Source organism: Hyperolius riggenbachi, chromosome 6, assembly GCF_040937935.1.
Source record: "Hyperolius riggenbachi isolate aHypRig1 chromosome 6, aHypRig1.pri, whole genome shotgun sequence".
In the NCBI taxonomy this organism is placed as follows: Eukaryota; Metazoa; Chordata; class Amphibia; order Anura; family Hyperoliidae; genus Hyperolius; species Hyperolius riggenbachi.
In genome coordinates this window covers 45,680,044-45,706,949 of record NC_090651.1, presented here as the reverse complement: position 1 = coordinate 45,706,949, position 26,906 = coordinate 45,680,044, and the positions used below count along the sequence as shown (strand labels likewise).

General features: G+C 44.9%; 1 protein-coding gene across 3 annotated transcripts in view; it reads right to left on the bottom strand.

Moving 5' to 3' along the window:
* ERICH3 (glutamate rich 3) overlaps positions 1-23,149 on the bottom strand; it is a 154,263-nt gene extending 131,114 nt beyond the window's left edge. For 2 of the 3 annotated variants that reach the window (XM_068239214.1, XM_068239215.1), the window contains exon 1: positions 22,763-23,145. In XM_068239214.1, coding sequence (XP_068095315.1) covers positions 22,763-22,782 — 20 coding nt within the window. In that variant the 5' untranslated portion in view covers positions 22,783-23,145. Of the gene's footprint in view, positions 1-22,762 lie in introns of all 3 variants that reach the window. The other variant, XM_068239213.1, reaches the window with a different exon arrangement.
* Positions 23,150-26,906: the final 3,757 nt, after the last annotated feature.

Here is a 26,906-nt window from a genome sequence, read left to right as displayed (position 1 = left end):
ATTAATGCGTTAGGATGCCACTAAATGGTTAAGGCCATGATGAGGTCACATCCTCTCTGCAAACTACGATAGGTACATTGTGAAAATAATCTTCCTTTAAACTACGCAGCGCAGCTAATGTCCCTGCAAATCACTCAGCTATATAAAAGAAAACAACTTTATAATAACCACTCCCAATGCGCTCTGTGCCACATATCATCTAGAGAACAAATACACCGATCAACCAAAACATTAAAGAGCACCTCCAGCTAAAAAAATATCTGAATGGCAATATAAATATGTAGTCTATGCACTCTGTATAGTTAGATGAACATATAAAGTTTACATCTGGTACATCATAGTGGATAGAACAGACTTTCATCTATATCTGTAGTAGCACATCCTTATTTCTAAAGTACACCCTCAGCATGTGTCTCCCCCTCCAGCCTGTTTTTGTCCCTCCCCTGCTCTCTGCCTGCCTGGATCAAATTACTTCTCTTTTCACAGTGTGTAGAGAGATAAGACACCGAAAAACTGCTGTAGCCTGTCTTATCCTGTCTGTTTGCTATAATTCTTATTTCAGATGTCTGCCTGCCTGCTTAGATTAGACCACATGAGGGGTGGAGTTATGACATCATCCTTTGCACGTATGGTTTGGAAAGAAAAAAAATGCCAGGGCCCAATTTCACACTGGGGGCGGGGATTTCAAGAACATATGTGGAATACGGACCCTGGGGGTGAGAAAATCACATTTCATCATGTTTGATTTTGTATATCTTGGAAACTTATTAGGTTTAAAGCAAACTGTAATTTATAATTTAGGTACTTAAAAAGACCTACTGTTGTGTAGGTCCCGCTTGTGCAGCCAAAACAACTCTGGCCCAGAGTACTTCCTGGGTCGAGACTTAGCTTCGGATTGGAGGAAGATAGCGGAGGCGGGGAGCGGCATGTAATGGAGGAGGCAGGGAGGCAATGCGGGAAAAACTTATGGACAAGATGCAGGTAAACAGATGGCTAGCGACAAGCAGATTGTCGCTATCCTGGCGCTATTCATCAGGGGGGACAGCAGAGCCCAGGGGGGACTGGCGGCAGCAGCAGAAGGACACAGAGGCATGTCATTGTGCACAGAACATGCCTCTGGGTCCTATTAAGATGTAAAAAATCAGCCTCGGGTTCTCTTTAAAGTGAACCTTAAGCCAGGAAAAAAAATGAGTTTTACTCACCTGGGGCTTCTACCAGCCCCCTGCAGCAGTCTTGTGCCCTCGCAGCCACTCACTCATCCTCTGGTCCCCCGCTGCCAGCTAGTTTCGTTTTTGCCGACAGGCCCGTCAGGACTGGCCATGCGTAGCCTTTTCCGCATTCCCGACTGTAATTAACGCTATTGCGGGCCGCAACGCGTACAAAAATACGCGTTGTCGCATATCTATGCGTGCGTAATGCGGCAACGCGTATTTTTGTACGCGCTGCGGTCCGCAATAGCGCTAATTACAGTCGGGAATGCGGAAAAAGCTACGCATGGCCAGTCCTGACGGGCCTGTCGGCAAAAACGAAACTAGCTGGCAGCGGGGGACCAGAGGATGAGTGAGTGGCTGCGAGGGCACAGGACTGCTGCAGGGGGCTGGCAGAAGCCCCAGGTGAGTAAAACTCATTTTTTTTTCCTGGCTTAAGTGTCCCTTTAAGATACAGGGCTGCAGATTGCAGCTCAAGTGCCTCTTGCTGGTCAGTATTGGCCCACCAGCCTTATCCAAATGTAATATTAGATATTCCAAACAGATAAAGTCCAAGTTATAAACTGATTCACTTTTTTTGGATGACCAGAAAAAAGTTTGGCATTTGCCTAAATGGATAATCTTACCACATTTTTGGAGGCTGCCCTGAATTATCTCTCTGATCCATTTACGAACATTTATTTATTCATTAGTTATCGCACAAGACAGTGTTACAAAGCCTATCAATATTCACAAGACACCCGAGAGCCGGCGTGACGGCGGTGAGAAGATCTGTCCTAATAAGGTCCTTATCTGGGTCTAACAAACCTCTTTACCTGTGCGACGCACAGGCATGTCCCAATACCTGGCAGAATGTAGGAAGATGTGCAGGGGTGGCGTAATACCTTGCAACTGCAGGGGCAGTGGCGCAGCTAAGGATCTGTGGGCCCCGGTGCAAGCATACTGTGCATAAAACCTGCCAAGGACAACTACAGTGTCTGAGGTGCAAGAAGGGGATGGGAAACACTTTGTTAATGATTACTACTATTCAAAGCATCTACCGAAGTGAATATTATCAGCACAGGACCAATAAAGAGCTAAAACTGAGGATGAGGGAGGGCCCTCTGGCCCAAAGGGCCCAAATGTGGCTGCAACCTCAACCACAAGCAGTAGTCTTTATGCAGCAGTGTCATATATTTTCCCACAACTCATTTTGGACCAAAGACTCTGGTCCCTTTCTAGGACAACTAAAGTGAGAAGATTATGGAGGCTGCCCTATTTATTTCCTATTAACCATTTCAGTTCGCAGGTATTTTTCACCTTATGGGCGAGAGGAATTTTCCCCTTTCAGCGCTCCTCCCTTTCATTCCCAAATAACTTTATCTCTACTTGTCATAAAGAAATTATCTATATTTTTTTCCGCCACCAATTAGTCTTTCTTTGGGTGGTACATTATGTTAAGAACTATTTTATTCTAAATGCATTTTAATGGGAATAATTAAATAAAAAAATTGAAAAAAAATCCTTATTTCTCAGTTTTCAGCCATTATAGTTTTAAAATACCACATGCTACCATAATTAAAACCCACACATTTTATTTGCTCATTTGCCCCGGTTATTGCAACATTAAAATTATATCCCTAGTATAATTTATGGTGACAATATTTTATATGGAAATAAAGGTACATTTTTTTCAGTTTTACATACATCGCTAATTTTTAGCCCATACATTTACAATAATATTGCCCTCTTGATATACATATTTATTTTTTTTATTCCCTAAAGTCTGTAGATGTAATTTTACTATTTGGCCACATGATGTCCCCGCTGAGCAAAGTACTATGTAGCATACAAGTACCCTGCATAGGAAACAATGTGTTGCTACATTGTTACTAGGGAAGTGACTCAGGTTTCAATGGAAGCGTTGGAAATCGTCGGCGGGAGGAAGCGCAGTGGCTCTATTTAAGAATAAACACGGCGGACATGTTCGGATTGGCACAGGGGACTTCTGTGTCCTGCAGCCAATCCCCCCTGCTACTAGCAACATCGCGATCGCAGGCATTTGCCCGCACGATCTCCTGCACAGCCCCCCGAGCTGCAGGGGACCTGACTATCGCGTCCCTGCGGCTGTAGCAGCTAATGCTGCGGATGTGAAGCTCACATCCGTATGGCATAAATGGTTAAAGAGAACCCGAGGCGGGGTTCTGGGAATTAAATCCCCATACAGAGGCTGGGTCTGTCTATAGAGCCCAGCCTCTGTTGCAATACAGATCGCTCCTAAGCCCCCCCTGCACTCTGCAATACCCCATACCTCACAGCTGCACTGTGCGGCTGTGTTTACCTCTCCTCTGTCAGTCTCGGCTGCTCCCCTGCCTCCTGCATCGCTCCGGTCCCGCCCGCGTCCCTTCCCCTCCAATCAGCGGCGAGGGAAGGGACGTGGGCGGGGACTGGAGCGATGCAGGAGGCGGGGAGCGGCGAGACTGACAGAGGAGAGGTAAACACAGCGCGCTCTGACAAGTTGCGTGTCAGCAGCGCGACTGTGTTCTATGGGGGGATTACAGAGCGCAGGGGGGGTTTAGCGCGGCGATCTATATATCAACAGAGGCTGGGCTCTATAGACAGACCCAGCCTCTGTATGGGTATTTTATTTTTAGAACCCCGCTTCGGGTTCTCTTTAAGGACCAAAGGCTTTTTTACTTTCTGATCACTGTGATTGGCTCACAGTGATCAGGACTCAGGATGTCAGGAGCCAATGAAAACAGCTCCTGACCAATGTACAGAACTCTTTGCTGGAGGGGAAGTGCTATTGCGTCTCGTGCTCGGGAGCTACTGGCATTAAAACTACACTGCATTAGGCTTAGACAGCACATGCAAGCATGCAGTCTAGCTTTGGCCTGTAGTCATATACAGGATCTTCTCAAAAAATTAGCATATTGTGATAAAGTTCATTATTTTCTGTAATGTGCTGATAAACATTAGACTTTCATATATTTTAGATTCATTACACACAACTGAAGTAGTTCAAGCCTTTTATTGTTTTAATATTGATGATTTTGGCATACAGCTCATGAAAACCCAAATTTCCTATCTCAAAAAATTAGCATATTTCATCCGACCAATAGAAGAAAAGTGTTTTTAAAACAAAAACAGTCAACCTTCAAATAATTATGTTCAGTTATGCACTCAATACTTGGTCAGGAATCCTTTTGCAGAAATGACTGCTTCAATGCAGCGTGGCATGGAGGCAATCAGCCTGTGGCACTGCTCAGGTGTTATGGAGGCCCAGGATGCTTCGATAGCGGCCTTAAACTCATCCAGAGTGTTGGGTCTTGCGTCTCTCAACTTTCTCTTCACAATATCCCACGGATTCTCTATGGGGTTCAGGTCAGGAGAGTTGGCAGGCCAATTGAGCACAGTAATACCATGGTCAGTAAACCATTTACCAGTGGTTTTGGCACTGTGAGCAGGTGCCAGGTCGTGCTAAAAAAATGAAATCTTCATCTCCATAAAGCTTTTTAGCAGATGGAAGCATGAAGTGCTCCAAAATCTCCTGATAGCTAGCTGCATTGACCCTGCCCTTGATAAAACACAGTGGACAACACCAGCATCTGACATGGCACCCCAGACCATCACTGACTGTGGGTACTTGACACTGGACTTCAGGCATTTTGGCATTTCCCTCTACCCAGTCTTCCTCCAGACTCTGGCACCTTGATTTCCGAATGACATGCAAAAGTTGCTTTCATCCGAAAAAAAGTACTTTGGACCACTGAGCAACAGTCCAGTGCTGCTTCTCTGTAGCCCAGGTCAGGTGCTTCTGCCGCTGTTTCTGGTTCAAAAGTGGGTTCATGCTTCCATCTGATGAAAAGCTTTATGGAGATAAAGATTTCATTTTTCAGCACGACCTGGCACCTGCTCACAGTGCCAAAACCACTGGTAAATGGTTTACTGATCATGGTATTACTGTGCTCAATTGGCCTGCCAACTTTCCTGACCTGAACCCCATAGAGAATCTGAGGGATATTGTGAAGAGAAAGTTGAGAGATGCAAAACTCAACACTCTGGATGAGCTTAAGGCTGCTATCGAAGCATCCTGGGACTCCATAACACCTGAGCAGTGCCGCAGTCTGATTGCCTCCATGCCACGCCGCATTGAAGCAGTCATTTCTGCAAAAGGATTCCCAACCAAGTATTGAGTGCATAACTGAACGTAATTATTTGAAGGTTGCCTTTTTTGTTTTGAAAACACTTTTCTTTTATTGGTCGGATGAAATATGCTAATTTTTTGAGATAGGAAATTTGGGTTTTCATGAGCTGTATGTCAAAATCATCAATATTAAAACAATAAAAGGCTTGAACTACTTCAGTTGTGTGTATTTGAATCTAAAATATATGAAAGTCTAATGTTTATCAGTACATTACAGAAAATAATGAACTTTATCACAATATGCTAATTTTTTGAGAAGATCCTGTAGGTGCTGGATACACTTCCGCATGCTCTGCTTTAGCTGCCTGCCCACCAACATGCATGAAAATTGTAAACAGCTGGCTAATTAGAGGGAATCTGAAGTGAAAATAAACTTATAATATAATGAATTGTATCTGTAGTACTGCTAAGAAATAGAACATTAGTAGCACAGATATGAGTCTCATATTGTTTCCAGTACAGGAAGAGTTAAGAAACTTCAGTTGTTATCTATGCAAAAGAGCTTCTCTGAGCTCTCTGACCAATTTAGTGGGGTAAATTACTGTTTTCTGAGGCACTTATACTTCAAAGAAACATTGACAGGCAGCTTCAGATAAGGATTTACTGCAGGCAAGTTGAAAGGGTAATTAGCTCTGCTCTGTTTCATAGTTTAACATTTAGTGTGGTTTGTAAATTGCAAATATGATAGCGACGATTGTTAGCTAAAAATTGGATTGTTAGTTGCCATCTTTATGGAGCTCACCAGCCAGCCTGTATCGAAAGAAAAAGCTGCAACAATATAGACAAGATAAATAACATTTATATTGCACTTTTCTCCTGGCGGACCCAAAGCGCTTGAGCTGCAGCCACTAGGGCCCGCTCAGTGGGCAGTAGCAGTGTTAGGGACTTTTGCCCAAGGACTGTTTGCTGAATATTTTTAAGGCACAGTAGTTTTTGTGTTTTCAACCTTAGAAGCCGCAAGCCTATTAGGCCACGTTCACAACTAAAAACGAAAACGCAAGCGTTTTGCATTTTTGTGCGCTGTTTTTTTCCCCCTTCCGGCGCTCCACTGTGCGCTGCGTTTTTTGTAAAAAGCGATTTTCTAAGCGCTTTTTCAGAGCAGTTTTGTAATTCAATCCCAGGCGCAAGTCAGGAAGTGAAATCCTTGACCCGAAAAAGAATAAATACATTGGCCTCAATTTACTAAGATTATGCTGAAGATAATAAGGCTAAGAGAAAACTTACCTCCACACAGTGAGAGAATTATCTTATCTCTTTATTCCTTTAGGGCTGGTTCAGACGGACGTTTGGAGGCGTTGCGTTTGCTGGCGTCGCGTTCAGCAGCGTTCGTGTGCGTTTGGATGCGGTCGCGTTTTTCTTCCCCTAGGGGGACATTAGCCATCGCGGTTAACCTCCCCTGGAAGCTACATGTAGCTTCCAGGGGCTCCTTGAACGCCAGAGAAAATCGGGACCCAAACGCTGCGTTTGTGTAAACGCGCTTGAAAGCTTGGTACAAACGCTCCCATTCACTTGAATGGGAGCGTTTAACACCAAGCCCTGAACGCTGGCTGTAAACGCTCTGCAAACGTCCGTCTGAACCAGCCCTAAGTTACCTCCTCTGTAGTTATTTTTTTACACGCAGTTAATTAACAGCCTGTCTTTGACTTTAGAATTCTGGAGTTATTTTAAGGATTGAAGAGTTAACTTAAAGACAAGAGTTAACTTTAGGTTTGCCTGAGGTAAAATGTTTCCTGAATACGACATGCCTCATCACCATGGTGACCACTCTAGAAACGTTATTAAAGACAGGAGATAAGCTTAGTGAATTGAGGCCAATGTATTTATTTTTAAAAATGCTCACACAATCGCTGCACAAAGCGATTTTGTGAGGGTTTTACATTTTTCCTATACCTTCCATTATAGCAAAAATGCCTCAAAAATGGTTCAGGCACTGCTTTGGTGAGCGGATCGGAAACGAACCGCTCAGCTGTGAACTCTCTCATAGGGAATCATTGCACAAGCGTTTTGTAAGCGATTTTGAAAATCGCCAGCGCTTGAAAAAAGGCGGAAAACACCCCTAGTGTAAACGGGCCCTAAAAGTGTGAAAAAGACATAAAAGTGAATTTGTCATTGGACTTGCCCCAGCCCACCACACACATGCCAGGGGCATACCAGCAGTGACTACACCAGCAATGGGAACTTGGTGATGGCTCAGCTCAACAACAAAGACTTGATTTGAAGTTCAACCTTCCAGTCCTCTCCCTGCAATCACCAGAATTGAAAGAGGCAAAACTGGAACTTTGTACAAGGCTATTCACATTCCAGCAGCAAGAGATGTATCACCTGACAGCTTAATTACAGTAACTGAAGCTCTCGGGTCATCAATCATTCTCTCTGGAATCTAATTAGCCCTGTGTAAAGTTCCATGTCAGTCTCCTGATCCCGGCTTCCATAAACCGAAAATCAACAGGAAAGCTGAATTCTATTGTTCTAGTTCCATCAGCTAGGCCTGCGGCAAATGTATGAGGTAGCGTCTGATCCAAAAAAAAACCCAAAATATTTTGGCTAAGTTTACACTTTGTCTGGTAGCAGGAAAAAAGGGCACCGGCGGCCAGTGGACAAAAAGGGCTCTGCCATAGACTCTGATGTAATTATCGTTAATACAGTGAAAAAAGCTGAAAACAGTGCACCCGATAGATAACGTTAACAACATTAAAGATTTTGAAGTATGTTATCGTTTTAGAAGCTTGCAACGTTATAGTTTTTGTTATATCATTTTGTTTGTATGCACAGATTTTATGTTATCAAAGATATTATTATTTCTATGTGTAAAAGTGTGTTTCTGCAGCAGGAGTGGTTAGGGTTAGGAACCGCTGGGGGTGGTTAGGGTTAGGCACCACCAGGGGGTGGTTAGGGTTAGTCACCACCAGGGGGGTGGTTAGGGTTAGGCAACTCCGGGGGGGGGGGGAGTTAGGGTTAGGCACCACCCGGGGGTGGTTAGGGTTAGGCTACACCAGGGGAGTGGTTCGTTTTAGGCACCACCAGGGGAGGGTTCTTTGTGAGAGTAGGGTTGGGTTAAGCTGTATTGTTGAATTATGTTACGATATTTAACGTTAATATATTTTCTCCCATCTCTTTTAAAACTGTATTTATCGTTAACCAATTTTGTTAATTGAGGTTTCATTATCCACTGGCACCATTTCGTTATCCAGCCGCGCACTTTTTTCCTGGCATTCTTTTTTCATGCACGCATTTGTCTGTGATCTGTCCACACAGGAGCAGCTTGCTAGCAAGTAATGCTGGGCATACACGGCTCGATTTCACCTCTCGATCAATTCCCCACTCGATTCCGCAGGCAATTCTCTTATCTTCCGCTCGTTTTTATTATCTTTTTCCATTGTGTTCAATGCGGAATTGAGCGGTGAAACAATCGGGCGGGAGATCGGACGTTTCGGAAATTATCTATCAAACCATCTAAATGGCTCAGAATCGAGCCGTGTATTCTCAGAATATGATTAAAGCATGCCAGCAAACTAGCCAAGTACATCTGTAGGTAACTTGTCTTCCACAATAGCACCATCATTTGGACAATCTGCTCTGCTCAAAAGCCTCTGAATTATGTTTGTGATGTTTACATTTGGTTCCTACCATTGCTGAACTAATTAGCCTTAATTTTATCACCAAAAAATATTTAAAGCTCACCAGATAAACATCAATTTTGATCACCCAAATGGATCCAACAAGTCAGCCCTCTTTGTGCCTCCCCCATCTTTGAAGCTGGAACCGCCACTAAATATATGGTAAATGCATTTTAGTGAGTGCAAAGATTTATACAGCGGGGAAACTGAGCAGCCAGTTACTAAAAATGTGGCCCAACAAGGGAGTAGTAAAATGCAGGTCAGGATTCTACAGTCTGTCTACAGGAGGAGTAACTCTGCAGGTCAGGACTCTGTAGTCTGCCTATAGGAGGGGTAACTCTGTAGATCAGGACTCTACACTTTTCCTGTAGGAGGGGTAACTTTTGCAGGTCAGGGCTCTGCGGTCTTTCTATAGGAGGGGTAATTCTGCAAGTCAGGACTCTGTTCCCGGCGAATTTCGGTGGTTCATGTTCGCCCACGAACGCGAACTTTATGGTGGTTCGATCCGCTTCCTATATTACATCACTAGGGTCAACTTTGACCCTCTACATCACAGTCAGCAGGCACATTGTTGCCAATCAGGCTACACTCCCTCCTGGAGCCCCCCTCCCCTTGTAAAAGGCAGGCAGCGTCAGCATTGGACTCACTCATGTGCCTGCAGTAATTAGAGAAAGCTGCTGCAGACTCTCATAGGGAATGCTTAGTTAGACTCTTGTAGGCTTGTTAGCTTGCTCCTGGCTGATTCTTACTAAAAGCACCCCTCAACAGCTCTTTTGAGAGCTAATCTTGTTCTTGTGATCCAATTTTTTTTTGTGTGTGTCCCACTGACACTTGTATTGCATAGACAGCCTTGGTAATTCCTATTGTGTGTGCCACTGCCAGGCCTAGCACATTCAGTGACTAAATGTGTGTGTGACAGGCGCACATTGTAATACCCATTACTGCATATACCTACCTACCTGTTGTTCACAGTGCACCCACCTACCTACGTGAGCGCACGCAGTGTCACTGTGCCTGTCCGGTACCTGTCTGCGTGTGACAGGTGCACATTGTAATACCCATCAATGCATATACCTACCTACCTGTTGTTCACAGTGCACCCACCTACATACAAGTGCGCACGCAGTGCCACTGTGCCTGTCCGGTACCTGTCTGTGTGTAACAGGTGCACATTGTAATACCCATCACTGCATATACCTACCTGTTGTGTTCAGTGCACCCACCTACCTACGTGAGTGTATGCAGTGTGATATACAACTCCGTGCATACCTGTTAACTGCAACTGTGTGACTGCACATTGTATTAGTCAAGTCAGTGCATACCTTTCACTTCATCCCCCCCAATATGGACAAAACAAAAAGGCAGAAGCAGGCCACCTGGCAGGTCTGTTCGAGGTCGCGCTGTCATGATTTCGTGCTGCCCTCGACCAAAGTACAGTGTTCAGAAGAAGGCACGTGCCATCAACCCCCAATATTGTCAGGACGTAGTTGACTATTTAACACAGAACACCTCATCTTTCTCAGCTTCCGCACAGAAGCGTGACATATCTTCCTCCTCCTGCTCTGATTCTGGCACCCCACTTAACACTCAGTCGGCCGCCACCACCAAAGTGCCATCACCCCAGGACTCAGCGGTGTGGACATTTTTTTGTGTGTCTGCCTCAGATGAGAGCAATGCCATCTGTACTCTCTGCCACCAAAAATTGAGCCGTGGAAAGACCAAGGCCCACGTAGGGACAACTACCTTTACAAAGGCACATGATTACAAGGCACAAACTGCAATGGGATGACCACCTGAGGAAAAGCAGCACACAAAAGCAAAGCCACACAACGCAGTGGAAGATACCAGGCCACAATTTTTTCTAAAAAAAAGGCGATACCTAAATTGTACCGTGATGTTGAAAGGCAAGTGGTGACATCTCTAGCACACAGCGTTGGGTCAAGGGTCCATCTGACCACGGATGCCTGGTCTGCAAAGCCCGCTCAGGCCTGCTCGAAGACTAAGTCAGTCCCCACACAGCACCTCTGTCCACAGGCTGCTTGACTGTCTTCTCCGCCACCACCAACAGGGTCCAGGACTCCAGGCAGATTCCTGAATTTTTAAGGCCGCTGCTAGCAGTGGCCGCTATATTAATTTTTCTGGCTGCAGTGCAGCTGCAACAACACAACAAGAGGCATGTACATGTGCAAATTCCCCTTCGTGATCATTACCCTCCCACGGTGAAGGGGCTTGCGTATCACAATGAAGCAATGACTGCCGGCTATATGAGTGTCTCAGGTGGGGGTGGCATACCCAAGATAATCGTTGCTTCATTGTGGACAGACCAAATTTGATCAGCTGGACAGTCACTGTTGTTCTATCATTGAGCTACCACAGCCCGGCGACCATATGGGCTTGAAAACCACCACAGCCTGCACTCTCACCATGGTGCGCACCAGTCCAGCATGGCCGTCACTACACAAACAGCTGTTTGCAGTGCGTTACACAGTGAGTTTGGTGTGCCAGTGTGAAGCAGTACTCTAATTACACTCCCTGATTGATGTATACACATGCAAGATGTTTTAAAGCACTTTAGGCCTGCAATTTAGCATTCAATGGGATTTCTGCCCTTAAAACGCTGCTTTGCGTCAAATCCAGATTTTTCCCCATGGACTTTTGGCATCTATCCCACTACGCCATCAGCCCCCCCCCCCCCCCTCCGGGTGTTAGACCCCTTGAAACATCTTTTCCATCACTTTTGTGGCCAGCATAAGTGTTTCTAGTTTTCAAAGTTCACCTCTCCATTGAAGTCTATTGCGGTTCGCGAAAGTTTGCGCAAATTAAACTTTCGCAGAAGTTCGCGAACCTAAAATCAGAGGTTCTGGCCATCTCTAGTAGTAACAACATGCAAGAATAGCAGAAGGGTATAGACAGCCCTTCTGCCGTTCACATCAAATGCGCAGTGCAGCAGTACGATGCGCTATGAGGCGCTTGCGTACTGCTGCATGTATTCTGCCCATAAGCGCAGAGTTGACCCATTCACTGTCAATGGATGGGATCAGCAATGCAGCGGGTAGCAGCGCAGATGGCGTGCAATCGTTTACGTTGCGTTCCGAGCGCACGGCCATCTGCGCTGCATAGATGTGAACGAGGCCTAAAACTAGTCCTTGGTAAGAGTACTTGTAGAAGGTACAGACAGGAACAAAGAACATCTATCAGGCCCTAGGCAATGTAACTGTGGGTACATGTAAGAGTGATGTGCAGGTACTCTGCAGGGGAATAAGGAGATTCTTCCTCTATTGCACATTCTTCATGTACAATCTGAACCAGGTTTATGGGTGATAGACAACACCTCTGTGTTCAATGTGCACAACATTCTCAGTGGATTCCCTGCAGCTCTGTGGAGAGTGCATATGTAGAGTATAGTACTACTGTGTAACTTAAAGTAAACCTGAGACAGATGAAAGTTTTATACAAACCTGGGGCTTCCTCCAGCCCCCTTCAGGCTAATCAGTCCCTCGCTGTCCCCCTCCGCCACCTGGATCTTCTGCTATGAGTCCATGTAGTTGAGCCAGTCTGGTGTAGTGCGCTTGCACACACTCCGTTGCCGGGAGCGTACTACACCTGCGCAGCACTATTGCGCAGGTGCAGAATGCTCCTGGCTGTGAAAGCGGCACACAGCTGGACTGCACTGACTGGCTGAATTACCGGGACTCATAGCAGAAGATCCGGGTGGCGGAGGACGACAGCGAGGAACTGATTAGCCTGAAGGGGGCTGGAGGAAGCCCCAGGTATGTATAAAACTTCTCTTTTCATCTATCTCAGAGGCACAGACTAACCAGCAAGCTCATGGTGACCCAGAACTCATTGGGGTGTGTAAGGGACTACAATGGTCCTAAAAGACCCCTTACTAAGATGTTAAGAAAAACAAAAGTTTGCTTTCCTAAAACAGAAAGAATTTGCGATAATTCAGGTTGGAGTGAGCTCAAGATGTCTCCCAGGCACCACTGCTGAATATATGCAAATTAACCATTGTACCCTTAGAAGCTAAACACACCTCCAGAACCGCTGGAATGCAATGATGTGTCAGCTTGTTAATAAGTACAGAGCCATAATAATCCAACATGCATACAGGCTGTTTCGGATTGTTTGATCCTCATCAGTACATTATTATCGCAAATTCTTTCTGTTTTAGGAAAGCAAACTTTTGTTCATCTATCTCAGGTACCCTTTAATTCGTAGTCACCAAACCAAATTTTAACAACATATCAAATTATTTCATTTCATCAGCAAAGGGAGTGCATACATTTGCATAAACCAGCATCAATGCAGAATTATTTCCATCTCATTGACCATCTCTATTAGTGACACAGCTACACATCAGGCTTTACTCTTACAGCATAGATGTTATTTAGTATATATAAGAGATTCCTGTGTACACATCATATATACTGTACAGTCACAATCAGATGTGTATGTCTGACCTTAAAAATACGGGGACTGCTTTATTGAAGCAGCACAAGTAACTATTTTTGATTGGTTTATTTCATTTTTGTATATATAATTTATGATGACTATTATCTGAAAAATAGAACATTTTATCCTATTTTCTATTTTAATTACAGTTACAAATTCATTAGGAGTCGGAGTCGGTGCATTTTTTCCTGACTCCAACTGCACAGCCCTGATAGTGACATTTCTATTTGCAGCAATTTACCCTGTGGTAAGTGACACTTTGAGGAAAGGAGATGCCAAGAAAACACAGGTTTGAAAGTCCTGGCCACAACAATTAACAAGGAAAGGGGCAGGGGGGAAATACTAGGCTGCATGAAAGGGAGTGAATAACTGCAACACTTGGTGGCCTGGAAGGAGGTATTGGCTGCACTTAAGAGACAGGCGGGGTTAATGGCTGCAATACTGTATGCAGTGCAGTAATTAACCCCTCCTCAGCCCCAAGTGCAGCCATTACCTTTGCTGGGTAGACTTATACTTGAGTCGAGTCAATGAAAAATTCCAGCTTAAGAGGGTTGAATATTGGAGACAACGTATACATGAGGTCGACTTGTATTCGAGTTTATACGGATAGAGGAGAAAACTAGTATGATTAAAGGAGTTATCAGGCAAATAAAAGAAAATAAGTGCTACTTACCGGGGGGTTCCTCCAGCCCCAAGCTCCCAGCATGTCCCTCGCCGCAGCTCTCCCTTCAGCCGTTACCTGCGCAGTCCGCTCCAACCCACGTAGTGATTGACAGCGCCGCTCGCGCAGGCGCAGTACAGGCCGACCTGGAGGTCGCCCTGATGTCATCGCCAGGGACTGGGACAGAGCTGCGGCAAACGGCTGCTGGAGAGCTGCGGTGAGGGACATGCTGGGAGCTTGTGGCTGGAGGAAGCCCCGGGTAAGTAGCACTTATTTTCTTTTATTTGCTTGAGAACTCCTTTAAGGGTTGATAGAGGTCAGCTATGTCACACTGGCATAACTATGCCCTAAACAAGGGAGGGAGGCGGAGTTATCTTTTAGCACCACCTGTATTCGACAAACAGTTTAGTTCACACAAGTTTATCTGGACATTTTGGAGTCAGAGCACACCTTCATCCAGGCACCTAATTAAGATCTGCATAATAGCATCCATTAGATGGGTTGTAGTTTGAATTAAGGGGATTACCTGTACTTAAGGTAGTCATACATTACTTGTGTGCCGATCGACCATCTGGTCCATTTATTATTATGGTGTATAATTGGTGCCTGCAAAATCATGCCCAAGCAACAAAGCTACCAATTGCGGACTGAAATTGGCCGCATGCTGGTTAATCTCGGGCTGACGTACTCGATCGGGGGCATGGCAGTAACGGCATGCGATGTCGGGATGAGCAACGTACGCAATAGAACCACCGGCGTTGCTCCCCCCATTGTAAATGTGCCCCCCGTGTATGTGCATTTATACTTAACCAGTCCACTGTTACCCCCCCCAGCCGGTGCCAATGCATCTTCTGCATACTCTATTTGCGCCTCACACACTGCTGGTGTATAGCACGTCACACGCACGCCACATACTATACACCAGCTGCGTGAGGTGTCAATGGAGGAAGCAGAATACGAATGGGCACCACGGCGGGCGACAGTGAAAGGTAAAGTATAAATGAACGCATAGAGGGGCATATTTACACTAGGAGGCAGTGACGGAGGCACTGAATATGCGTCGTCACAAGGCCGATTTCCGAGAGATTCCATACTGATATCGGGCATCCGCAGCTGACAGATCTCTCTCTGATTACATTTGATCAGAGAGAGATCTGTCTCTTGGTGGAATCTGCCCATCATCACTAGATAGATGGCCACCTTTAGTTAAAGTGAATGGGAACCACATTTAAAAAAAATGAGACAGATACTTACCCAAGGAGAGGGAAGGCTCTGGGTCCTATAGAGCTTTCCCGCTCCTCTCCTGGCCCCCTCGTTCCGGTGCTGGCTCGCCCGGTAGCAGTATTTGACTAATTTAGTCAAATACTGCTTTACCCGGCCGAAGGAGGCTTCAGATGTGTTCCTAAGTGCTCCTGAAGAAGGGCGGCCGTGTACTGCGCCTGTGCAAGCATGCTCTCTTGCACGCTCACACCTGTGCAGTATGGAGCCGCACGTCTTCGGGGGACACGGCTCCCGAAGACTTCCAAATACCCTTTCGGCGGGGGATTGAATCGGGGGGAGCCAGCACAGGATAGAGGGTACCGAGAGAGGAGACGGAAGGCTCTATATGACCCAGAGCCTTCACTCTCCTTAGGTAAGTATTTGCTTCATTTTTTTTAAAACGCGGTTCCCATTCACTTTAATACTCAGAGATCTGCTCCACTCATTGGAAAAGTAAAGAACTATTCATAACTGAATATCCACAAATCTCATGTATACTTACTCTTGGTCCATTATGTTGAGAGATTAAAGACTATAAGCTTCAATGTAAATGATTGTACTCATTGACATCTAGGTATTTGTTACACTTTTTCCTTGAAAACCCAATAACAAAATATTGAAACGCAGAAAAGTAAAGAACATCGAAACGTCCTCTATTACATAAGATAATCAGATGCAGCTAACTTATTTTTTTCCTTGGAAAATAACTGGCCACACAATCTTCAAATAGGCTTCAGTGCGACCAAGACTGATTCCCTCCCAGACCCGGCTCTATACTTTTTACTACCTGAGGCAAACTTGTGAGGACAACCCCCCCCCATTTGAAATGATCGCACAGAACTCGAAAATTTTCTCTGCTACATTTAATGTTCTCACATGACATGCTGCAGCTCAACACAATGGCACACTGGCTGGCTGTGAGTCTGTGTCAAACAAACTGCTCACCCTCAGCCACTTCATTCCTTCTCGGTCAGGACAGCAGTGCCACCTCCTCCCTTCTGCTGTGCAAGTCAAATGAAGCACTGCTGCTCTCCCCCCTCCTCACTCACTGTCAGACTCCTCACACAGCACAGCAAGCTGCTTTTCCCCAATGATGACCTCTTCACCTTGCTCTCCTCTCCCTTCTCCTCCTACTCTGACTGCATGCTGTAAGTGTAAACACAGTACAAACATGCTGCCCCTGTAATCTCTGCGCCTGGTGCAAATGTTTCACCTTGCCTCATGAGAGAACCGACCCTGTTCTCTCCACAGTAATAATTAGTAGAGATGGCCCGAACGGTTCGCATTTGCGTCGAATCGTGAACTTCATGCGAGTTCGACCCGCCCCCTAAACTTCATTATTGGGCTAAACTTTGACCCTCTACATCACAGTCAGCAGACACATGGCAGCCAATCAGGCTGCACTCCCTCCCGGAGACCCCCCCTCATACAAGGCAGCAGCGTTGGCCATTTTCTCACTCTGTGTGCTGCTGTATTAGTAAGAGAAGGGAGAGACATTGAAGAGATAGGAAAAGCGATAGTTAGGAGGTCTGTTAGCTTGCTCCTTGCTGATATTTGTTGATGAAAAGCACCACCAAAACAGCTCTTTTGAGAGCTAATGTTCTTGTGATTTTTTTTTTGAGTGGCCCACTGACACTGCATATACAGCCCTGTCTGTCGCAGCTGGCCCTTGCTAATTGCTATACTGTGCCAGGCCCAGTATATTCAGTGCCTAGTGTGACTGCTGCACATTGTATTATAATACCAGTCACTGCATACCTTTCACTGCACCTGTGTGACCGCACGCTGTTTTATATACCAGCAATCAGTGCATCCATTTTCACTGCACCTGTGTGACTGCACATTGATATACCAGCAGTCACTGCAACCTTTTCACTGCACCTGTGTGAACCCTAATGCCCCAGCCATTACCCGTGGTCATCATGGTGCAGAAAGTACCAAAGAGAGTTGAACACACAGTTGAAAGAAAGACAGACTTGCCCTCCATAACAGATTCCCGTTAAAGGATTTTAAATGTACTCATCATTATACAGGGCCTCGAAAGAGTCCTGTAATGTTATTTTTCCTCACTCCCCCATAACCCCCCCCCCACCCCCCACCCGAGTCAGGACTTGCGTGCCATGCCTGCTGCCTTCCTTGGATGTGTGGTGGTAGCCGTTTCTCAGGCTCCCACTCCAGACCAGAGTCGAACCCTGATTCCCCGGCTGTACCCTTTCTTTAACAATGGTAGAGAAAGAACCATCGACAGTCTGAGCAGCGATGAACCCTGGGACTACTGGGTGTGCAGGCTTGACCTGTGGCCAGAGCTGTCACAATTTGCCATCCAACTTCTGGCTTGCCCTGCCTCAAGTGTCCTAGAAAGGATCTTTAGTGCAGCTGGAGGCATTGTCAGTGAGAAGAGAAGTCGCCTAGGTCAAAAACAGTGTTCAGTACCTCACCTTTATTAAAATGAATGAGGCATGGATCCCAGAGGGCTACTGCCTGCCCGAAGACTAAGTCAGTCCCCACACACACAGCGTCTCTGCCTGCCTGCTCCAAGACTAAGTCAGTCCCCACACAGCATCTCTGCCTGCAGGCCACTTGACTGCCTTCTCCGCCACCACCAACAGGGTCCAGGACTCCAGGTGGATTCCTGAACAAAAAGAATAATAATTTTTTGGGTGCTTGTACATGCCTGCCTAATTTTTCTGGATGCACTGGGGCTGCAACAACAAAACAAAAGGCATGTACATGTGTAAATTCCCCTTTGTGATAGTTACCTTGCCTCGGTAAAGGGGCTTGCGTATCACAATGAAGCAATGACCTGTATCGGTGTGTTGGGGGCACACCCAAGATAATAAGGTCATTGCTTCATTGTGGACAGACCAAATTTGATCAGCTGGACAGTCACTGTTGTTCTGTCATTGAGCTACCTCAGCCCGACCATATGGGCTTGAAAACAGCCATCGCCTGCACTCTCGCCATCGTGACCACCAGTCCAGCACGGCCACCACTACACAAACAGCTGTTTGCAGTGCGTTACACGGTGAGTTTGGTGTGTCAGTGTGAAGCAGTACTCTTATTACACTACCTGATTGATGTATACACACGCAAGATGTTTTAAAGCACTTTATGCCTCCAATTTAGCAATGCAATGTGATTTCTGCCCTTAAAACCCTGCTGTGCGTCAAATCTGTAATTTTCCCTGGGACTTTTGGCGTGTATCCCAATTCGCCATGCCCCCCCCCCCCCCCCCCTACAGGTGTTAAACCCCTTGAAACATCTTTTCCATCACTTTTGTGGCCAGAATTAGTGTTTGTGGTTTTGAAAGTTCGCCTGCCCATTAAAGTCAATTGCGGTTCGCGAAGTTTGCCGATTTGCGAACTTTTATGGAAGTTCGCATTCGAGGTTCACGAACCTAAAATCGGAGGTTAGAGCCATCTCTAATAATCAGGGAGCAGTAATTATTACACACTGCAGCCCTTCTTTTCATATCATCAATAAACAAATCAAAGCCAGCTCTCTGCATGGTATTCCCTTCTCAGTACTCTGTGAAAACATTGATCCACCCTCTGGATCCAACCAAGGTTCTATGCTCGTCTCACTCACATTTTTAGGCCAAGTCTAGCCTCAAAAACAATCGAATTTTATTGAACAATTTCCAAAAGGCTGAAGTTAAACCAAATGTTCAAGAGACAACCTTAAAGCGAGATTAAACTCTGACATAACGTTTTTACTACTTTTTTATTATCTGCATATTTGGTTTTGTGCTCACGTATTATTGTCCATTTACAAATAAGTTCCCACAGTACAGTTTATCTGCTCTGAAAGCTGCCATTGCATTTTATTGCATTGCTGCTGTATTTATTAATTATAATGTACCCAATGAGATGTCTCTGCTGTTTCACCTTCTGCTATCAGTGCAAGCAGAATGTAACACAGTAATGTTAAGGGCTAGATCACACGGACGTCTGAACCAGGGGCCAGCAGCAGCCCAGCTTCTCGTTCCAAGTGTTTTTTTTTCCTAGCTTGCAGAAAAGCATTTGTTGGCTTTTGGAGGCGCTTCCCGGTATGCAACATTTTCATCCATGCAGGGGGACACGGAAACGTGGTGGTAAACGATCCTGTATGCAATGTTATTTCCAGGATCGGCTAAATGCTGGGCAGACAGTGGCAAAAATCTGGATCAAAACATAGTGTTTGTGAAAACTCCAGTAAGCGAACGGACCTTCTCAGAATCGTCCATGTGAACCCCCCCCCCCCCTTACTAATAGTGGCTGCCTGTCTGCTCAGCAAACATCAACAAGATGATTGGGGGCGGTTAGGGCTAGGAGGGAGAGGGAGAGAGGGAGAGAGGGAGAGAGGGAGAGAGGGAGAGAGAGAGAGAGAGAGAGAGAGAGGTGTGTGTGCGCATGTGTGTGTGTGTGCGCGTGTGTGCGCGCCAAGGGGTTGGTTAGGCATCAGTGGGGGGATTGGTTAAAGCAAACCTGAAGTGAAAGAAAGTATGAAATAATGAATTGTATGTGTAGTACGGATAATGAATAGAACATTAGTAGTACAGAAAAGCATCTCATTTTTTTTTCAGTTGTATAGCTTTTTTCTAACATTGCACCTTTCTCTAATATTTGCAATTTAGGAACCACACTGTCATAACAAAGCAGAAATAATGGCCCTTTAAACTTTCCTGCAGTATCTCAAGCTGTCTCTCAGTTTCTTGGCTGTTTAAAGGGAACCTAAACTGAGAGAGATATGGATGTTTCCTTTTAAACAATACCAGTTGCCTGACTCTCCTGCTGATCAATTTTCAGTAGTAGTCTCTGGATCTCACACCTGATCTGCATGCTTGTTCAGGGGCTGTGGCTAAAAGTATTAGAGACACAAGATCAGCAGGAGAGTCAGGCAACTGGTATTATTTTAAAAGGAAAAATCCATATCCTTCTCAGTTTAGGTTCCCTTTAAGTGCTTCAGAGAACAGAACTGTATCTGACCCAGCAGGGTCGAAGAGCTCAGAGAAGCTCTTTTACTTAGATAACAAATGAAGTTTCTTTTTTTTTTACTCTTCCAGTATTAGAAAACAATTTGAGACTCTTTCTTTGTTACTAATGTTCTATTTCTTAGCTGCACTACACATACAGTTCATTTGTCTTATAAGTTTATTATTGCTTCAGGTTTGCTTTTAGGATATGCATCAGTAGAGGGCAGACTTGTATGAGAAGATAAAAGCATCTAAAAACAGCTTAAAATCGAGGAAATAATATGAGGTGGCTTACCTCAATAACGAAATCCTTGTACATGACAAAAGATTTTTATTTAGCACAGGCAACGCGTTTCGCGGGTCCAAGCCCGCTTCATCAGGCCAATAAAAGTGCCAAATGAACAAGTCGATATGGCAAAGAGAGCCTCCCTTTGCCATATCGACTTGTTCATTTGGCACTTTTATTGGCCTGATGAAGCGGGCTTGGACCCGCGAAACGCGTTGCCTGTGCTAAATAAAAATCTTTTGTCATATACAAGGATTTCGTTATTGAGGTAAGCCACCTTATATTATTTCCTCGATTTTAAGCTGTTTTTAGATGCTTTTATTTCAACCAGGGCGCCTCTTTACCTTTAATTGTGCATAGCTATACCCCCAAACAATCTGTGTTTGAGGGGTGGTGACAGACCACCTGCGGGTGTCCCACAGTGGACACCTGTCCCTACTTTTCCAAGGAGAGCGACCACATCCAGGTCCCGGCTGGGACTACCCCGAGTGGAGTCGGGTTTATGGTCTCCACCTGCTTCCTACGGTTGGTTGCCCTTGCAACCCCCTTTTGTGAGTAGTAAATTATTGAAATTTCTTTTTTCAATTGCATATTAATATACTACACTATCGGGCTCCCGTATTTGTCTCCTATATTTCTTCCCTGCAAGGTGCTGAGACACCCCCACTACACTATTTATTGTATGAGAAGAGTTTGGTTTAGCATGAGTAAAATATCAACACATACCAATAACATTTACCAATATTTTACTATTACTCTATTTATTATCGGAATTACCACTGCCCAACAGTAGAATATCTGAAATCTTACTGATATTCTACAAAAGCCTATTTTCGGCCACTAATTTTCCTTTTTGAATTTGTGCTACAAACTTCATCTATCTATTCCCTTCAATCATGTCATCTGAAACTGCAAAAGAAGATTACACGTGTTTCAAGCACAATTTTATGGCTCCCCTTGTAGCAGTTTGTGGTTTAGGCAACTGGCTTATTTGACTATCCCTAAAAAAAACGGATATTAATAATAATAATAGTAATAATAATAATGGCCATGCTTCCAAAAAAATGCCATCTGACCCTTGTTCACATATGAGTAGAAGAGACAATAGAGTGTAAGTTTCTTTGAAAACAGGAAGTGTTGGAAATTATTCTGCATAGGCTGTAAAAGGCTGCAAACTAAGCCTGCAGAATACAAATGCAGGGAAAGTGTAAGCTCTTATGATGCCATTGAATGGTCCTCTGAAAAAGACAGTATAATTTGCACAGAATGAGTGTGGGGTAGAACGTAAGCTCCTTTGACAACAGGAAGTGTTGCAAACGGTTCCAGAAGCTCTGGAAAAAGCTGTGTCATTTATCTGCGCAATATCAACTTGGGGAAGAGTGTCAGCCCCAACAGGGATTGTTGAGGATAGTTCTCTGAATTATGTAAAAGTCTGTCTACACAATGTAAGGCTGGGTCCAGCCCTGCCCTGTCAGTTTGTAACAGTTGGTATCAGTTTTGCATGTGTTTCTATTGCTGTGTTCACACAAAAATCTGTATATATCCTGTCCAGTCCTGTCAGTTTTGTATGTGTTTCTATTGGTGTGTTCACACATATATGGTGTACATTTCCAGTCCAGTCCTGTAAAATTGATAGAAAACTGATGCATAACTGACAGGACAGGCCATTACTGGACCGGATCGGCATGATCTGCAGACTCATGTGTGAACCAGGCCTAAAGGCCCTTTTACACTTAATGCATTTTAATGCGTTTCTTTTCCTCTATAGCAGTGCATTGTGAAAAAGCTTAAGTTTTTCAGCATATAATGTGAAACAGGCCGCAGGGAAACATGGACACTGGACTGCACATCAGTTGTCCTTCCAGTTACAACTGACAGCAACTGATATGGTGTAAAAGGACCCTAAGCCCCTTTGGCAACAGGGACCGCTGCAGGGTGTTCTGAGCACTCTGTAGGAGGCTGCGTGATACATCTACACAATAGAAATTCAGGGAATTCAGCAGGTATTCAGCATAGACACACAAGTCTATCGCATGCAACAGGTAGCACATATCCCAGACAGGCAGCTAGAGGGTTAAATATCATGTGCTCTGCGAGCGAACGTGCATCCCCCACAGAAGTTGGAAGCCACTTACCCCATGTATGGGTGACTCATGTTTGCAGGTGGTCTTTAGAGCTACAAGAGGCATGCAAAACAAAAAGGGTGCAGTGTGCAAAAATGACATAAAAATCTAAAATAAATGAGGATGAAAGAACTAAAGCAGCTTCCCTTCCGCTGGCTTCCGCCCCTCAGTCTCCCCTCTCTGCCAGCATCGTCTCCCTGCACTGAGGGCACCCTGGTTGCTAGGGTGAGATGGATAATGATGCTTTTCCACCAAGGTGGGCAGGAAGCTGCAAAGCCAATGGCAGTCAGTCCCAGCCTCTCCCTTCACTCATTGTATGCCTGGCCAATCAGCTGTCTCCCTGGCAGCACAGGGGCTGTGCTGGGGCTGCCAGTCCTAGTGTCACTAATATGTGCTTCTGCTGTTCCCTAGGAGCTGCTTAGTCACTCACAACAATGCACTGTTTACAGGCAGAGATGATCTGCTATTACCTGGCAGGCTGGGGAGGGGGGGGGTGTGAGGGACTCGGGTGTCACTAGCCAGTGGGAACGCGCAGCAGCATGCATGGTCAATGCCGCTATCAGCAACTTGATCTGCTTCAGGTGCTTTTAAGTAAATCACAAGAACATGATTGACAGGGCTACGGACTGTTCCTTCGGCACACGGCCAGCAATAGAAAGCCTGATCTTGCTTCGTGTGACAGGTTTGATGTATAAAGCAGGCCACAGACATAGCAATCTCTCTGGGCGATTTATGGTACTATCTCCCAAATGATCGATCAGATACAGCTAATGGTGGAAATCAACGACGATTATTATTTAAGTCTGATCGGATTGCTTATCATTTTCCCCTTCATTGGTGGGCCCGAGCGATCATTTCCGATAGATTGTAACAATTGGATGGTTGATCATTCAGAAAATTGGTTCATTAATGGGCAACTTTAGATTTGATGCTTTTAACATGCCTGATTTGATCAGTTTTCAATTGATTTTACCCGTTTCCAATACATTTTTAGATCACCCATGTCCCTCCCTGTACACCCCCCCCTCCCCCAGCAAGCTCTAAAGGATACCCGAACTGACATGTGACATGATGAGATAGACATGTGTATGTACAGTTCCTAGCACACAAATAACTATGCTGTGTTTCTTTTTTTTCTTTCTCTGCCTGAAAGAGTTAAATATCAGGTATGTAAGTGGCTGACTCAGTCCTGACAGCGTGACCCTCACTGATAAGAAATTCCCATTTTTTTACCTCTTTCTTGCTCTCAGAAGCCATTTTCTGCTAGGAAAGTGTTTTATAGTTCTTCAGTGAAATGGTTATAGTTGGAATTTCTTATAAACCAGCGGTTCTGGATGCTTGCTTGGCTTAACAAGGGTGGAAAGGGATAATTTGCGTATTTGGTAGGTGTGCATTGTGGGTAACCACAAATGTTCATTTATAACTGAATTATTGCAAATTTCCTTCTGTTTTAAGAAGGCAATTACACCAAGCTTTGCTTTTTTAGTAGGAGGGCTTTTTGGTTCCTTTCATCCCCCTATACATTCCTAGTAGTTTGGGTCACCCTGAGCTGCTTGGTTACTCTCTTATCAGTGAGGGTCACACTGTAGTCACCTCCTGTCTGAGTCAGGACGGAGTCAGCCACTTACATACCTGATATTTAACTCTTTCAGGCAGAGAAAGAAAAAAGGAACACAGCATAGTTATTTGTGTGCTAGGCACTGTACATACACATGTCTATCTCATGTCACATGTCAGTTCAGGTATCCTTTAAGGTGGCCCACATGCCATACAATATTTTAAATCTCTTTAAAGGTAACCGTAACATTTTTCCTTCAGATTCAATCTTTCGATGCAATTTGAACAATCAAAACTAATCGGAAGGTAATTATCGATTGTTCCCAATAATGGACCGAATTAAGAAGGGTTTACGTTCATATTCGATCGTAAAATCCAACTTTCTGATCGATTTTCTTTTTCCAATCGACCAAAGAATTATTTTACATCGATTTGCGCCACGCACGGGGCTGTTTTCTATACAGTTCGATCATAAAAAAAAAACTCATCGAAAGATCAAATCTGAAAGATTGTGTTGTTCAATTACATACAGGTGTGTTTTAAATTTTTCCCCAATTATGAAAAAATGATCGGAAACTTATGAAAAAAATTGCCTGGGGCTATACATTAAGCATTTGACTTTCTACCATACACCATTTAATTTTCATAAACATTGATCAGAAAAATCCACCATCCCCCGATCAACTTATATAGGAAAAAAAACTGGAAATTCAATCCGATTTTTCACACAAATAAAGAAAAGCTATCAATTTTTCTGAACAACCAATCGTTTTTTTATCAGATTGCTGTAAAATCAGATCATTTTATTGTATGTTATGTGACCACCTTTAATTTTACATGGCTGTACATGTGGGTTGATCTGTGAGTGCTGCACTAGTCATCAATGAAGGGGTGGGCGGAGCCAGCTGGCACGCTGTAGCTCCGCCTGCAGTGCACGCACCCAAGCATAAGTTATTGCGCAGTGTGGTGCAGAAGTGTCAGACTTTGTTCATTTTATCTGAGTAGCCCAATGCCATAGGTATAGCTAGATCCAGTGGCGGCACAGGCAGCCCAAATGCCCCCCCCCCCATAATATTTATATTATGTGGTACAGCATGGGGGCGGCGGCGTCCGACACTTTGATCCAAAGGGGCAGGTGCTGTGCCAGTCTACATCTGATCTCCCATAAGCAGTCCAGGCATGTGTGTTGTGAATGGGGGTTAAAAAATTACTTTGGGTACCTCTTCACTTTGTAGTGGGAGGTTTCTTGTGTCCAGGTACTTCTTACCCCTTGTAGCTGTCTGTTTCATTTCTTTTCAGTAGATTTCTCTCTTTATATGGCTTTCCCCTTCCCTTCATCTCTCAACTTCATCCATTCCTCCAAGTCCTTCATTCCTAACCCTCCAGCTCTTCATTCCTTCCTCCCAGCCCTTAATTTCTCCCCCCATTCCTTTATTCCCCCCTCCTATTCCTTTATTCATCCCCCCAACGCTTCATTACTCCCTCCCATCCCTTTATTCATCCCTACCATTGCTTTATTCATCCCTACCATTTCTTTATTCATCCCTCCCAACCCTTTATCCCTCCCTCCCAGCCCTTTATCCCTCCCTCCCAGCCCTTTATTCCTCCCTCCCAGCCCTTTATTCCTCCCTCCCAGCCCTTTATTCCTCCCTCCCAGCCCTTTATTCCTCCCTCCCAGCCCTTTATTCCTCCCTCCCAGCCCTTTATTCCTCCCTCCCAGCCCTTTATTCCTCCCTCCCAGCCCTTTATTCCTCCCTCCCAGCCCTTTATTCCTCCCTCCCAGCCCTTTATTCCTCCCTCCCAGCCCTTTATTCCTCACAGCCCTTCCTTTCATTCCTTTCTCCCAGCCTTTTATTACTCCCTCCCAGCCCTTCATTCCTTTCTCCCAGCCTTTTATTCCTCCCTACCAGTCCTTGATTTCTCCCTACTAGCCTTTCATTCCTCCCTCCCGGCCTTTTATTCCTCCCTCCCAGCCCTTCATTCCTCCCTTCTAGACCTTTATTCCTCCATCCCTCCCTCCTAGCCCTTCATGGCTCTTCCTGTTTCTTCATCCCCCCCTCCTTTTCCATACTTGCGCATGTGCAGTTCAGCTGTGCTCATCCACAGCCGTACTGCGCAAGTGTAAATATGGCCGCACAGACCCTGTAGAACAAAAGCACTCATGCATGGGGGAAAAGAGCTGTGCATGAATGAATTTGTTATACTGGGTCTGCGGTAACCATACCCGCGCATATTCAGTGCGGACACGCTCGTTCAGGCTGCGCTCGCACTTGGAAGAAACATATTCAACCCCCTGTCTCTAACACGGTGAGCTGAAATGGAATGGAGTGAACAAAGATAATAAATATCCCCCATAGCGTCCATCCCTTTTCTAGAACTTAATAAGAGCACTATAGTTTTGTTTGTAAGCCTAAACTCTATTTATTGCTCAAGAATACATTTAAATTAAAAGACAGGAAATATTACAAATGTTTTTTTTTTTGGCTCCACCTGCTGGTTTGGCTGATAATGTAGCGTGTGCATAAAAGAGTCTTTCTTTACTGTGGGAGTAGTCTAGTTTCCACCATACCAAATTCAATATTCAAGACACCACACTGGA